The 16481-nt window shown below is 46.9% G+C and overlaps 1 protein-coding gene across 1 annotated transcript; it reads left to right on the top strand.

Annotated features, from left to right (window-relative positions):
- Positions 1–9169: 9169 nt before the first annotated feature.
- Positions 9170–10194, top strand: LOC146869213 (uncharacterized). Its single transcript, XM_085632579.1, has 2 exons — positions 9170–9296; positions 9680–10194. The coding sequence occupies exons 1-2, from the start codon at positions 9170–9172 to the stop codon at positions 10192–10194; spliced, it is 642 nt and encodes a 213-aa protein (XP_085488705.1).
- The last annotated feature ends 6287 nt before the right edge of the window (positions 10195–16481 follow it).

The raw sequence follows: 16481 nt of genomic DNA, 5'->3' as shown, positions 1-16481 counted from the left end.
TAACTGCCATGTCGACTTGGCCAGTGCACACACTTGCCAGTCCCTCACCTTCCCTTTTATTACATGTCAGCCACCCCTAGGGTAGGACCAAGGTACCCCTGTGGGCCAGGTGCAGTGTATGTGAAAGGTAGGACATGCCCTGGTGTGTGTGGCATGTCCTGATAGCGAACTACGGGCAATTTTGTTTTTTGCTATTGCAAGGCTACCTGTTCCCCATAGGAGAGAATGGGGAGTCTGTTTATAACATCTTATAAACGTAACTGGCCCAGGGAATTAGGTAGGGAAATAAAGTTTAGTATGCCTGAACTCAGAATCTAAAGATGCATCTTTTAGTGAAGGTGATTTTTACATTCTGTGTTTGAAAATACCACTTTTAGAAAGTAGGTATTTCTTGCTCAGTCCTGCCGTGTGCCTCTTCTGGAATGTGGATTGCCTATCTGGGTTTTGGATGACAGAAGGCTGGGGAGCAGGAGTGGCTCCAGATAGTCTAGGTGGGTCAAGAAAGGGGTGAATAGACCTGGGCTGCAATTGGGAGAAGGGGGAGGAGATTTCCTTGCACCTCAAAGGCCCTGGTCTGCCTCTGACCATGCCGTCTCCACCTCCTGCCAGAAAGTCACACCAGAGAAGGCAGAACTGGTTCTGGCTGGGCACAGACACTCTCTGCCTTAGAGATCAAAGGATTTGGGCATATAAATGTTGGGGCCCAGACCCCTGACTTTTAGAACTCTTTTGGATCAAGAAGACTGCCAAGAAGAAGAGCTGGAGAAGCTGTGAGGAGGGACTACCACTTTGCTGTGTGCTTTGCTGTGTTGGCCTGTAGTGGCTGCTTCTGTCTTGGGCAGTGAAAGGACTGGACTGAACTTTCTGCAATCTACTTTTGTGAGTTTCTCCAAGGGCTTGAGGCAGAGCTTGCCCCCTGTTCAAGAAGTCTCAGGAACAGCAAAGACTTCAAGCTCTTCTGCCCTCAGCACTGGGAACTGTGTGTTGTGTGCTGTAACAGAGGGAAAATCAACCTGACACCGTCTACGACGCTGCTGTTGACTCTGGGTCCGGAAGGCACTGTAGAAGGCACCGCCGCAATGCTGCACCACGACCCTGGTCTCACTGATGATGCCTGCTGATGCCGCCTCCGAGCCGCAGCTCGCATCGCGAGCTGTGGGCACTGCACTCCGCACTGCCTCACTTCGCGACGACGCCTTGGTATCTCCGAGGACGACACTCCACGCCGAAATCTATGCTGCTGCTTGCACCGTGGTTTGAGGGCACCACTCAAAGTTACACGGCGCACCGCCCCCATCCCTATGCATTGTAATGGAATGCTTTGTAATGACATGCGATGTAATGCCTGCGTTGTAGTGACATGCGTTGTAGTGACATGCATTGTAAAAGATGTGATGTAATGACTGCGTTGTAAATGTAGTGCGATGTAATGACTGTGTTTTAAAGGTTGTTTCCCTCTGCATACTGCTCCAGAGAGAGATCCAAGGGTTTTACTAGAAATAATTGGATCCTTAGGACTGATCTCCGAATTTTCATTTATGCTCGTCACTTCATCCTCTTCTCTCAAGAATCCTTCAAGAGAATCACTCTGGGCCTCCTAATGAGTTCAAATGGTTGGCAGTTTGTAGTCATCAGAAGGGAAATTAATGTTACAGCTTGGTCTGACCACAATATATGAGTCAGTTCGTCAGTTCCTGAGGATTGTGGCGAATGGTAAATACTCAATACATATTAGAACATTGGAATGTTGGGGTAGACAATGGAGTGCTCCCTGTTTCTACGGGCCGGTAAAGGCCCGCAGAGCAACATTCCAATGTTTTACAAAGGCCTCTTGGAGATCGAGGGGATTTAAATCCCCTCGAGCTTCGAGGCGCCTTTGTTTAATTTGTTAGAACATTCTGCCCTCTAGTGGCAGAATGTTCTAATAGCCTTATAGCACTTCGTACCAGGGCTATACCGGTTATTAAAGTCCCGCTGCCTTGTTATGTCCCTCACCTTCGGCTCGGGCCTTTAACGCTGCAGCGGGCCTTTAATAGCCGGTATAGCCCGCTACGGCAGGCTATAAGGCTATATTAGAATATTGCAAGGTTGAGCACTGCATTCAGTACAATGGAGTGCTACAGGCTTCTAATGGCAGGTAAAAGCCTGGAGCATCAGCATTCTAATGTGTGTTCACAGCTGTTGCTGTGAACAAAGGCTTCACTGAGCCAGGGATTTCAACCCCCTCGGGCGCTGTAATGCCTTTGTTTTACAAATTAGAACATTCTGCCCTCTAGGGGTGGAATGTTCTAATAGCCATTGACAACTAATATCAAGGCCTGGGATAACCCAACCCTGCGCAATGCACAGCCTAAGTCCCTAAGGTTTCAAGTATCTGCACATTTGATACATTTTGGTTAATAAGTTTAAAGAGAATAAGACACAAATGAGGAGCGAAAATTTGTATTGCTCGTAATTATAATAGTACAGTGTGAATAACAGCAACTTAAGTCAGTCCATATGGACTGGAAATGAACATGTACCAATTTCTGTTATATAATGCAGTGTTTTCCAAAAACGTGATACAAATATAACAAAGAATTACAAAATAAATCCCAATCGATTTCGGGTTAAATTAACCCTTCTTCAGGGGTGCTTCATGACAACAGAGTGGTGGAGGCAGTGTACAGATATCCTCCGAGTGGAACTACAGCAAAACATAAGAATGTAAGAAAATTTCAGGAGTTGTAGGTACATATGGTCATTCAATAGGATTTCGACATCACTATGAACGAAAAAAAAGTGCTCCCAAAATAGCGAGTACACCAAGCGTAATGTAATGGTGTTTATGTGAGACAGATAACCTCACAATAACTCAACAGGTGAAAGGCTATGAGAGGTAATCAGAAATAATACCAGGAAGGGGCCCGTTCATCACCCAGTGTGTGAAAGCCAAAGCTGCATAAAGAATCTTACCCTGGCAAAGGTAAGTCTTTGCAACGATGTGTCTCTAAAAAAACGAGAAGTACAACAAACGTATAAATCCCAACACATGCAGGTCTGGTATGAGTAAACAAAACGCTCAAGTGTGTAGGGCCATGGCTTACCAGGATTCGTAACGTGATGTCCCGTCGCTGCAAAAAAAGGCAGAGCTAGACGTCAGCTGTCTGGCCTCTGTACAAAGTGTTACGAGAAAAATAAAAGGGAACGCCAGAAAAACTAGCGAACAGGGAACGCTCACCTCTAAGTGTCTGCAACTATTTTCCTCTACTCCAAACTCTCGCCGCCCGGAACGTGCGTGATGACGACGCTTTTAAAGGAAAACAGTGTAGGGGTTCTGCTCGTCCCAATAACTAGCCAGGCCTTAGAAATGATTTAAATAACTTTATTTGCACCCGAGCGCCGGGACGCGTACCTTCTACCGCGTTGCCTCGCGACGATCTGGCGCTCCTCCGCGCCCCTTCCCGGCATGCCCCTCGCGCTCAATAACAACTAGAGCGCATCATCACATATCTCCCCCCTTTAGACCCACCAACAACAGGGCCAACATGAGCATAAACTTATACAGTCTTACTTGATGCGTGTGTCAAAGTCTTCAAACCTCTTTGGCACCTTGATCAGCCTGTCCAGTCTTGTTCGGGTCTGAATAGGGACATAGGCGGCACTCTGGTCCCGTGCCAGGAGTTCATCTCCTACTTTAGCTCCCCCTTGCAGCGTACACGGATTGGTCGCTTCAACACCTCCGCTCTCTCCTGGGGCGTCTGGATCTTCCCTACTTCTCTTGAGAATGACAGTCACTTGCTCTGTGATCTCCTGTCCAGAGCAGACCTGGCATAAGGTTCTACAACTTGCAACGGCGGACTGAATTTACTGTCTTCTTTCCTTTTCAGAATAGCTTGTTTCTCTAACCCACTCTCCCCTTTCTATGTTTACTTCCTTGACATTACGTCTTTTGTTGTAGTACTCGGTGTACAAGGCTTGCGCCCTGTCTATGTTGCGTCGTACCACCGCTGGCGACCACCTGCTTTGTACTAGCAGTTGTTTCCATGCCAGATTGTCCTTCGTAAAAGGATCACGCCCACGGAGGATTTTGAACGGGCTGTATCCAGTGTTAGTCGGGGTGATTCTATAGGCCCACAGCATGCGTTGGAGTTCTTTTTCCCAGTTTAGTCCTGCGCTTATCGCTGCTTGTACTGACCCCATAATAACTCGGTTGAACCTCTCCGCTAGTCCATTCCCCGCCGGGTGGTAGACAGGAGTGTGTTTGACCTCTATTCCATTTCGGTCCATGAATGCGTTCCACATTGCTGACACAAATTGTGGTCCATTGTCGCAGGTAATCACCTTTGGGATTCCTTCCCTCAGATTCATCAATAAGGGTTGTTTGGACTGGTACAAGGTGCCCACTATAACTAGTGGACTACATATACCAGGCCAACTTCTCACATTTTGATTCTGTGCATTGAGAAACCACTAACTGGTTTCACGGTGCCTGCATGTGTTTCCTTTATGGTGTTTAAGTTGATTTTATTGAATTTCTCAGCCAAAACCTGCCTTTTCTTTGCAGAAAAGAACAGACCTTCTGACCTTGCAGGGGTCTGCAGAGGAGGAACGGAGTGGGGTGGCTAGCTTCCTAGGAGGCCTGTTGGAGATAAGAATGGAATGTCTTGCAGTGAATCTTCAAAGGGACTGGCAGAGCTGGGATCTGAGAGGTGGAAAGCTATATTATTCTTAGGTCTTGCATGAGGTAGCACATGCGTTATCACTGCCAATGATCTTTTGCTTCTTAAAATATCCTCTAGAAAGGGGCGTTTAACCTGCCCATTACTTACCATTGGTTGACTTCATTGTCACACTTATTTTCTTCCTTTTCATTGGTGAATGCATGTCAGCGCATGTCGGCTTCTCTTGATATCTGTGTGTTTTTTGTTTCCCTAAAGCATGGGCCAGGAACTGATTGATTTCTTGATTAGTATTCTTTTTGTGCTGCTTTCTCTCAGAATCTGGTACCTTTTTTTGGCTTTCCCTAGCAGGGCAACTTCAGAGTTGAAGTTTGCGCTTCCTGGTATTTCAAAGAACCCAGCACAAACAGCTATCAATAATGATACTTTGTCGCATGTGACCAATTTTCAAAACCTACATTTTGGCTGCCTGTCACTTTTATTGATGATGAACCCGTAAACATACTCCCTTCGTTTAACGTTTAATAATGTTGCCATATAGAATGAGTTTTTCAGAATTAACATTAGGTGCTGTTACAATTACTTGTTTGCTGGTCACTTATTTTATAATTTAGCAGATGTTTAATCATCAAAAAACACACAGTGTTTTCAAAAGATTTATGTTACTCACTCACCTCCCTTCACTTCTACCTACCTCCTCTAAACCCTAAAATCACCCATAATTTGAATTTACCTCTACCCACTCCTAAACCCCCAAATTACCCACCTTCCTTTACCACAGCCTAAACTTGAACCCTAAAATTACCCTTATCTCCCTTTACCTCTACCAATTCCTGAACAGAAAATCACTTTAAAATGTATTTAAATTAAAAAACATACCTATATGGTAAAGGTACTACGTGATAAATGCGGTTTCCACTCAGACAGGACGCATTAGCGCCCCTTCTTTAAACATTCTCTTCCCGTGCCCCTAAATGTTTTGGGGGTTGCTTCACACCCTTCGGTACGTTTGGTGGATCCCTCCACTCCTTTGACAGTTCTCTCCCCTCTCTGCCCCCCAATGCCCTATACTTTAGGTCTCGCCTGGGACAGCACATGAGCTGTCTTTTGCAAGACATTTTGTTTACTTGCAGGGGGCTTAGAACCCGCCCATTGCTTACCATTGGTTGCCTTCATCATCATGCTAATTTCTTTACTCCCCTTTGATCGGTGAGTGCTGGCTCCACTTCCTCCTCTTCTGATTATGCACACACTGAAGTATGGCCCAAGTTCTGGTTCTCTTGCCCAGTGCCCTTCCACTGCTTGCCCCTTTCAGCAGTATTTTTTTGTCTTTTAATTGCACTCCTTCTCCCTCCTTATTGTTGCTTGTCCCGCCCCCCAACCCTAACCACGTTGTTGCTTGTCCGGTCTGCCGCAGCCTTCTCCTACATTGCTGCTTACCATGTCTGACTCCCTCCCCCTTTGTTGTGTGTCCTCTCCCTTCTGGCCAGAAAAAAAGCACCCAAAAGTCAAGCCAACAGATTTCAGACGCTACAAAAATGCAGGCGGTGCTGCGCTCCCTGCTCCGCATGGCCTTTTTTGAGCAGTCTTCATGGTGGCCCCACTCAGCGAACTTCAGCTCGGAGGTAAATATCTTGCATAAGAAAGACCTTACATTTGAGAATGCTTGCTTCACTCTGTCCTCCCCTGAAGCCTAAGGTCAGAGGTTACAAATACGGTTATTGGAGACCCACTTTGGTATTCAATGGGAGGAAACCAATGCGAATAGGCTAAAATAAGGCAGCCCGGATTTTGTACGTTAGTAGTATAAACATTCAAAAATCTTGAACTGACCTCTGAGATACGAAGATCTTGGCAGTAAGGGAGAGACTGTCGTACGCTGTAGGTGTGGGGAATTACAGTAGGGCACACCCTCCCCACCACTAGGAGCTATATCTGTTGGTGTTTCAGTGAAAAGCTTTGGATCGCACTAGAGACAGGCGAGCTGCTGCCTGCCCCTTGTTAGGGAGCCTTGAAAACACAGGGACCCTCTAAAGTGGGGGTGAAGGTTTTGTGGGGCTGGATAGCTTCTAAGACCAGACCTGAACACAATTGGGAGTCTGAAGAGACAAACCGAGAGAACAATATAGGATTACGTGGTGCAGGATTTAGGAGCAGATCCAGTCAGCTTGTGGGAGTGTGACCCACCACGACCAACAAGACATGTGCTTTAAACTACAAGAGGTTCAGCGTCGAGACTGATCCCCTGTTTGGCTCAACCAGACGACCATCAAAGAGCACCCAAGAACTCTTCTTTTGAAGCGCACCAGTTGCAACTGGCCTGGCATGCCGCACCAGACTCGGTGTGGATTTGTTTTATGGACTGGAAACTGAGTGACAAATCTACCTTACACTCACTATGAACTGGTATCCTGAAAGAGGACTCTAGCAAGGGTTTTGGAGTCAACACCAAGGGCTGGGCTGGGATCATAGAATAGTTGGAGAGGGTACTATTGAATGGCTTAGGCAGACGCCTGAGAGACTGTTTGATATGGAGACGCAAGCCAGAGACATCCCTACAGTAACTGCCTGTCTGTACAAGACGAATAGCCCTTACCAAGCCTCGCTGGCCTGACTGAAGGCTAGCCTGGAGCTGGGAATGGTCCTGTGTAACGGAGGGAGACGCCGCCAGCCGCCACTTGTGAGTACTGGGAAGGAACCTTCATTGACTGTCCATGCAGAAAGAAGGAGCCACGTGGAATGGAACTGTCTCTTTAAGAAGCTGTAACTTTGCAGTGACTGATCCAACTTTTGTCATTTTGGCCTTATTTTAATCATAAAACATTTTTGATTTTTCTAAAATAGTCTTGGAGCATTAATGAGTGGCTTTGTGATCCACTTGTTGTGGTAAGAGGGCTAACCCTAACCACGGTTGCCACCTAGACCGTTTTATGCCGCTATGAACGTCATTTTAATGTCTTACCAGTAAAACAAAAAAGTTGAAAAATCACCTGAAGACGGTATTTTTTCCACTCTTCAGTAAACCCTTTAAACAGCAAATGTAAGAATAAGACATGTTAAAATGTGTTCTACAGCTGCCCTAACGACCCCTGGCTGATAATTAAGGTAAACCAAGACAGAAAGGCCATGTTAAGAATAAATACAGATGGTTTCATACAAAGTTCTACTAAAGAATCATCTCATATGCCAACAGGTTAGAAGAGGAAAGTAGGAGAGTTAAAATAAATATATAATCGGGAGAATGCATTTCCCCCTTTGACTTTCATTGAAGAAGAGATAATTTCAGGCCAGAGATAGTCAACATAAAGCCATCTTTGGCTCGGAGAATCAGGAATCTCCTGCCGGAATCGGGTCTCTTGGCCTTCTGCAGGAGAGATGGCCGGTATTTTTTTGCTGGGAAAGGTGGCGACAATGCCCTTCTCTGGAGCTGCCTTCCCTCTCGGTCCTGCACTACTAAGGGATAGACCAGTGCGTCCTGGAGAAACAGCCTTTGCCCGACTAGGAGTCAGTTTGCACAGCGGTGGTAGGATGTGCTCCACTGAGCTTCCTACAGTGTCCTATTAATGTTTACACTGAGTTCTGAGTGTCTGACCTCACATCAACTCCCCTGTAAGCCTTGGATCACCCTACTACCAGTTACCCTGCTTTCGGTCACTTTTTCCATGTGCCTGAGAAGTCCCTCTCCTGCTCGCTGGTTCTTGCATTAGGGTTCTGTTGAGCGGTTCAATAGGATTATTTTGGGTCTGAGGTTCATTCGGATTATTTTGGGACTGAGGCAGATTCAAGGGATTCTGTGTCAGGAAACGGAGGCTTCTGATTATGCTTCTCTTTCTTTACTGAAGCCAAAACAGCTGCCAATAAACTTTAAACTACATAACCCATGATACTTAGTATGACATCACCCCACCAATCAGAGTACCCCCATAGGGTATATAACATTAGATCACCAAAGTCTGTCCTCTTTCTTTGCTGCTGCAACAGTGAGCTAAGTATTTTTTATATTTCGTTTCATGCAACATGTTAATGTATGAGTCATACTTTTATGTTGGAATGTAAATGGTATTCGCCGCAATCGCATCTCGGCGATTCAAATGCTTTGTTAGCGGTTTGTATTTTTCTTTTGAAACTGTGGAGCGGGACAGACGTGTGTCTTGCACGCTTGAGGAAGCAGTCCTGTATCACTGCCATTTACTCGCGCATGCGCGAGCAGCCGATCGGAGTAAACTGCTTTCCGATTGGCTCCTCGCATCAGCTCTAGTGGTTTCCTCTCTTTCTCAGTCCCTGGAATGCCAGTAGGGCTCTGCCCTAGGAGAGTGTAAAGGGGTGGCTCCCTCCACTGGAAAAGCAGTATTTTAAATCAGGCTAACTCTGATCCAAAGACTTGCTGTTCTTCTTTAAGCCTGCGGACTGGTGGCTCTAGGCCGGAGATAGTATGGAATTAAGATTTAGTGGCTATTTCCCCCTGGGTTGCTCTCCCCCTGAACCTCCCCCAACCTCCTGTAGTTAAGATGGCGTACATCTCTGAGGAGGTTGATGAATATGCAGATTATGATGATTATGCTGAATTTGAAGAGGTGCCTTATAAGCACCAAATGGAGGAGCAGCTAGTAGAGGCCCTGGATTGTCATGCTCAGAGTTCATTAAACAGGGCTTTGATTAGGGCATTACAACCCTTCACTAAACCCTTAAAAAATTATGGGAGAAGAGTCTTGGGTGCCTCATTGGGCGAATCCTCATCTAAGTCTGGGAGGGCGAGTGGACAGACCTTTGCACCCGGGAGAGACCTTCATTTACCTCCTCAGCAGAGATGTTATCCCAGGTGGCATCGTCGGTCTTTAAGGACCACAGATATGGCAGTCCCTTCCCTTCTGGCCCATCAAACAGTTCTTCCCTTTCTAACCCAGGGGGAGTGGAGGAGTCGTCTCCTGCTGCACAAGACACATCAGATTCTGACCGGGACACTGAGATACAGCGTAAAGCGGTATAACGCAGACGTAAGACTTACCATGTGAGTACAGAGGCTCCAAATAAAAACCTCTTATTTTACCCAAAGAATATTACCCACCCAAGATTGACAGAATGGGTGCCTTGCGTGGAGATGGAGCATTATGTCCAAGATAACATTAGACAAGGATTTGAGCGCGAAGTGCGCACAACTCTAAAATCAGAATGCCCTAGACCCTCCTTGTTAGGGAAAGTAACAGACACCAAAGAATTAGATCCCAACATGGCGACCTTCCTTAAGAAGTTTGCGAAGGATCCCAAGAAGGGATTGAGTAGGGCATGGAGGGGATGCCAAAACAAATTACTAGATGTATCAGGACCCATTACCAAGATCCTGGATCTAGCGGTCAGACCTAAGGACACTAATTCAACTCTTGACCCGACTGAGATTTTCGAGTGGGCTCAGAGAGCCTTGTGTCTTTTAGGGAACGCAAATTGCGCCCTGCCCACCGAGCGCAGATTGTTTCTGATGAGAATCGAACCGCAGCTGGCCGACATGACCACCACGGAGGCAGGCACAACTGGCTAACGACCTGTTATTCGACGAAAAAATTGTCAAGGAGCTCGGAAAATATGTGGCTATCTTTTCGGCTCTGGATAAGGCCCAATCTTCAATTAAAAAGTTTTCCACAGTGGCCTTTTTACCAGGGCCGGACGCTTCAGGGGTCGAGTTACCGGCTGAGGATATTATCAAGCCGCAAGAGTTTTCGAGAATTGAGGTTGTGGCGATGCCACCCTATCAAATTTCTATCCCACCCGCAAAAGAGGCAAACAAAACCGAGGTGGTTACAGAGGACAAAACAATACCAGCAACCCCTCCCATGCAAGTATGCCTTTTACAGGCTGGGGAGGTGTTGGTGGGAGGATGAATTGGGTTGTTCCTTCACACGTGGGCGAGACTAACCCAAGACCCTTGGATACTTCAGACAGTACAGGGCTTTCAGATAGAGTTCTACTCCTCCCTACAACAGAATTGCAGACCTCAACCTCTAAATTTCTCCCTAACAGAGAGTTATTTTATAGACAAGGAAGTGAGGTCACTAATGAGAAAAGGGGCAATTGCAGAGACAACTCCTCACCCCCACAGGTTTGCCAGTATGATATTTTTAGTACCAAAGAAAGATCTGAAAGAAGTGACCCACTTGGGGCCACCCAGGTCATTGATGACCACCTCTCAGCCTTCTGTACCAAATGAAGAGTCGGTCAGACAGTTGAGAATATGAACCAATATCTGTTTATTCATATACACTCAGAGTGGAGCCCCAACTGTCCAGTCCATGTAAGTGCTACAGAGGGAACTAAAGAAGAGCAAGCATAGAAATACAATATGTACATTTCATGGCTCGGCAAAGACACGCCCACAATGGAATTTTCCAGGCAGATGCAGCTGGACAGTAAAATACTGAAAAAAGTTTCAGTTCTTGTATCTTGCACAGTTCAAGGTCGTTTAAAAAAAGAAGGCATACACTTACTGAGGGACCTATTTTGAAAAAAAATACTGGACGGTGCGTCTCGATCTAAAAGACGCTTATTTGGCGGTACCGATTTTCCCACCCCACCGGAGATTCCTGCAATTTTGGTGGAGACACCGATGGTTTGAATTTACCGCCATGCCCTTCGGGCTATCGTCCACCCTTTGCTGTTTCACCAAACTGCTCAAACTGGTGGTGCAGTATCTGAGAGAGGGAGGGTTGCGATTGATCATATATCTGGACGACGTCCTGATCATGGCTCAGGGTGTGGAAACACTTTACTACATTTATCTTGGACGATCCAACTCCTGCAGGACTTGGGGTTCGTCATCAACTCGGACAAGTCGATCCTGATTCCTTCACAATCAATGGAGTTTCTAAGGTTTCAGGCAGATTCAGTGCTGACACAATTGTTGCTTCCTCTAAAAAAGAGGATTTCTATTAAGAAGGAGTTGAGGAGAGCACTTGCCTCTCCGACTATACCCTTCAGGATTCTGGCGCTATTGGTAGGCCTGTTGGCTTCTTCTATTAAGGCGATTTTGCCGGGTCCACTGCATTCAAGAGCGCTCCAACGACTGAACATCATGTATTTGCGCAAGGGTTTAGGTTATGTAGAACACATTCTGCTATCCACAGAGGTCAGCGCAGAGATGTCCTGGCAGTTGGAACGCATGGATGCATGGAATGCAAGGCCATTTTCGCATCAGTCCCAGAGGTGGTAATAGAGTCAGAAGCCAGCAAATGGGGTTGGGTAGCCCGATGTGGTTCAGTGGAGACGGGAGGCAGATGGTCCCCAGAGGAACTGAAACTACACATACATTGTCTGGAATTACTAGCGGAATTGTTTGCGATCTGGACCCTTTCCCCACAGAAAGCAAGTTGTATCCTTCTGCGGATGGACAATGACTCAGCTGTCAAACATAAATCATTTGGGTGGCTCAAGGTCTCGGCTATTGGTGGAGATAGCCAAAGATTTCTGGCATTACTGCCTGCAACATCACATCACAGTAACCGCGGAGTATGTTCTGGGCAGCTCCAATGTGGTGGCAGACTGGAACTCTCGATTTCAAGCGACTGGAGACTGCACCCCAGAATGTTCCAGCATAGGAATCAGAAGTGGGGCTCATGCAAGATAGATCTCTTTGCATTCAGGCTGAACACTCAGTTACCTCAGTTTTACAGTTGGCGACCGTACCCACAGGTGCTCAACTCGGATGTATTCCTTCAATCATGGACGACGGGCACGCATTATGCCTTTCCCCTATTCTTCATGATTCAGAGAGTGTTGGTACAGATCTGCAGGCAGGGAGCGGACTTAATATTGATATCCCCTTGTTGGAGGGCTGTTCTGCTTGGGTTTTCGGATCAGATAGAACCCGCTCATCAGAGCCTCACTAACCCAGCCAGAACGTTACCCCCTCCCTCGAACCTATTTACAATAATGCAACCACATATATCTACCACCTAAGGACAGGGGATTCCTACTATACATACCAAGACCTCTTATAATCGGCGGCCTCGCGATCCCATACGGATCCAGACCTCTCTGCCCATACGACAGTATCACAAGTGGCGGCCTCGCGATCCCACACGAATCCAGACCTCTCTACCCGGACGGCAGTCTCAGCACAATCGGCGGCATCGCGATCCCCTACGAATCCAGACCTCTCTGCCCATACGACAGTATCACAAGTGGCGGCCTCGCGATTCCACACGAATCCAGACCTCTCTACCCAGACGGCAGTCTCAGCACAAGTGGCGGCCTCGCGATTCCATACGAATCCAGACCTCTCTACCCAGACGGCAGTCTCAGCACAATCGGCGGCCTCGCGATCCCCTACGAATCCAGACCTCTCTGCCCATACGACAGTATCACAAGTGGCGGCCTCGCGATCCCACACGAATCCAGACCTCTCTGCCCATACGACAGTATCACAAGTGGCGGCCTCGCGATCCCCTACGAATCCAGACCTCTCTGCCCATACGACAGTATCACAAGTGGCGGCCTCGCGATCCCACACGAATCCAGACCTCTCTACCCAGACGGCAGTCTCAGCACAAGTGGCGGCCTCGCGATTCCATACGAATCCAGACCTCTCTACCCAGACGGCAGTTTCAGCACAATCGGCGGCCTCGCGATCCCCTACGAATCCAGACCTCTCTGCCCATACGACAGTATCACAAGTGGCGGCCTCGCGATCCCCTACGAATCCAGACCTCTGCCCATACGACAGTATCACAAGTGGCGGCCTCGCGATCCCACACGAATCCAGACCTCTCTACCCAGACGGCAGTCTCAGCACAAGTGGCGGCCTCGCGATTCCATACGAATCCAGACCTCTCTACCCAGACGGCAGTCTCATACGACAGTTCATCCTATGATCACCATAACATACAAAAAGGGAATCAGTCTCACTATTCATCAGATCACACAAGGATTGCCAGTTCGAGCATAGCCTGTTCTCAGGTTCGAGGGGCTCCTCTTTCCCTTATTCAGTTACCACTTACCTGATCAGGGTTAACATCTGTTCATGTAGCCGCAGCTGACTAGAAGAATAGGCTACCCTCTTATACAAGAACACGCAGCACATGTTGGTTCACTACAAACTGGGTACTTTATTACTCATTACATACACAATCACATAAATGTATAAATGTATGTGTATGTAAATGTATGGATACTTGTATAGCGCACGACTACCCGGAGGCCTCTCGGCGCTTGTATGAATACCGCTGTGGAACCCATCCTGGCTTTTCCCTGTGAGGCGTCCACTCCTGGGCACCCCCAAGGTGAAGGCCAGGCATCCTTAGCGTTGTGGGGGCCGTTGTGGAGATTAAGCAAGCTATTGCCCAGAGTTGCAGAGTGGGACTCCATGATTAGAATGGCACCGAGGCGAGAATTATCAGGTCCGTGGAATTTTTGAGCCCAAGACCCGCCAAGGCATGGAATTGAACCCTGGTCCCAGGCTAGACCTCTGCATCAGGGTCTGCCGCTCTAATCATTGAGCCACACTTCTCCACATAACATTACGATATAACACATAACCTGCAAAGAAAAGTGAAAGATTAAGTTGTACACTCTAATAAGAAAGGGTCGACATCACCTTAGTAGTATGTAGCCTGCACTCAGTGGTCATCTAGGTTCCCTTCTCGTCTGTGCCTCGGCTCGCCTGGAATCACCCTTCTCCGAGTCACTGGGACCTCTTCCTTATCGGCTACTCTCTCCTCTCTGGCTATTCTGCTAGGAGAGCATCTGTCTCTCGGTTCTTCTCCGCCTTCAAGATGGCGTCTGTCTTCCCTGGAATAAGTAATAGCTTTACTGCTAACGGCTAGATGCCGCCTACGGACTGAACATGTAACTGTCTCAGACTTTCACTAATATAGAGGTGCGTTTCTTCATGGAAAATTCCGGCCCGTAACCTGCCGCCCACCAAATTCTTGTACCTCCCCGTACCAAGGACACGTTCCCAGCCGGCCGGCCTGATGTAGTGTCTTCGGCATGAAGAAAAATACAATCCTTCGATAAGGGCCGGCCTGAACCGGTTCTCTCCAAGCGAATAACACCTCATAACTAAAACATTACATTTGACCTAGAAGCATCCCAAGCTGCCGGAGCAGAAAGAAAGATGGAGTCTCTCCCGTTTGAGGCCTACCAGGCCTGAATTCAGCACGGTGTCCATGAAATACCCTCACTACAGGACAGGTTATCCCTAATACTAACGAATCTATCCCCTAGGCTATGTGTGCAAGCCCTGATCTATGGGGAAGAGCACAGAATCATGTCGAAGTGCCTAGTAAATAGGCTCCATTCACTACTCTAACCCTTAGACTTGAATGATAAGAGACTGAAGTCACATTCCATCATTGTTCCTCACAAGAAGGCCGGGAAAATCGAGCAGAACATTTCACCCTTGACTTCAGTCTATTATACATTCATTAAACAGAACTAATATCCGTGGAAGAATAATATGAAACAAGACTAACTGATCTATGTCTAGTACCAGGTGTGCAGAATTGAAGTAGTGAAGGAATACACTGAATAAAGCAACAGATAGAAATCAAAATGCCGATAGCAATCAGAATACCTCCTAATATCTGACGTAACATATGCAAATCAGGTAACCAATTAAAGAGCCAGTCAAACCAGCCCTGGTCAATGTGTTTTCTAACTTCTTCTGTCAAGTCATGTAGTTTATCAATGTGAGCTTGAATGGATTTCGTATGATCCGACAAGTTAAAACAACAAAGACCCTCAAAATCAGAACAATCGTGTCCATGTTTAAGCAAAAGATAATCAATGGCCGCTCGATTTTGCAAGATAGCCCTACGTTCACCCTGGGCGTCTAATAGCATGTCAGACAGGACTGTAGAAGTATGATTGATGGATTTTACCATCCAGCAGGCCATTTTCCCAATAGATTTGGCATTATAAACTGCCAAGGCAGGAACACCAACAATTGAAACAGCCAGGCTAAGGTATTCAGACTTGGAATATAAATGCAAAGATGAGTCACAGTCCTCCTGTAACCTCACTGTATCTCGAATCACACGAGAGTTGGCATTCGGATGTGGAGAAAACATTAACAAGCTCAGTCTAGTAATGGCACAAGGGCCTCCAGAAATATTTGCGGGAATATATGGCCAGGAAGTATTACCACATGAGAAAAGCCATCCGGCAGGTAGTAACATCGTGCGATAATGACTGGGGGTAACTACCAAACTCTTGCAAGTCATGTTATTCTGAACAGAAGTACATGTTTTCGGTGTCCTTTGAAGGCACAAAGTTCGTTCATGAGCGGTGAATGAAGTGGCACCTTTCAATCTTAAACGCATACATTCAGAAATCGCACTAGGATCACAAGTAAGGAAAAAACACAAATCACCTTGTGTGATATTATAGGTAACTATTTGGGACTGGATGGGGGGTATCGGGTCTGACAGTACAGTACACAAGGGGCAATACTCATGGGCAGCGAAATCGCCCAGAAGAACATTGGGGCGAGCATTTGATATATTAAAAATATGAGTCAAAGTCTCCAATGAAGCAGGGACAGCAACTAAACAAGTCGCTAGAATGTCCGTCACCGATCTCATCGGTGTCAAGCAGAAATGAGGGGCTTTAGTCACTTGTTTTGCTAATGTAATCCAAAAGTTCGACGACGAATCCCACGCAGCGAAGGAACGCGACACTCGGGTTCTCAACTCAGCCCGGGTTGATGGGATCCCTCCTCTCTCGTCGTACCAGCCCAAAAGGAGTCCAACGCCGACACATCCTGCAGCAACAGTCCAAAGAATGATCTGAAAGAGAATCAAATACAGGCATTATTCATTCTCGTAAGTAACA

The sequence above is a fragment of the Triturus cristatus genome, chromosome 1_1 (genome assembly GCF_964204655.1).
Source record: "Triturus cristatus chromosome 1_1, aTriCri1.1, whole genome shotgun sequence".
NCBI lineage: Eukaryota > Metazoa > Chordata > Amphibia > Caudata > Salamandridae > Triturus > Triturus cristatus.
The sequence above is the reverse complement of the archived record's forward strand: the minus strand, read 5'-3'. Positions and strand labels throughout refer to the sequence as shown.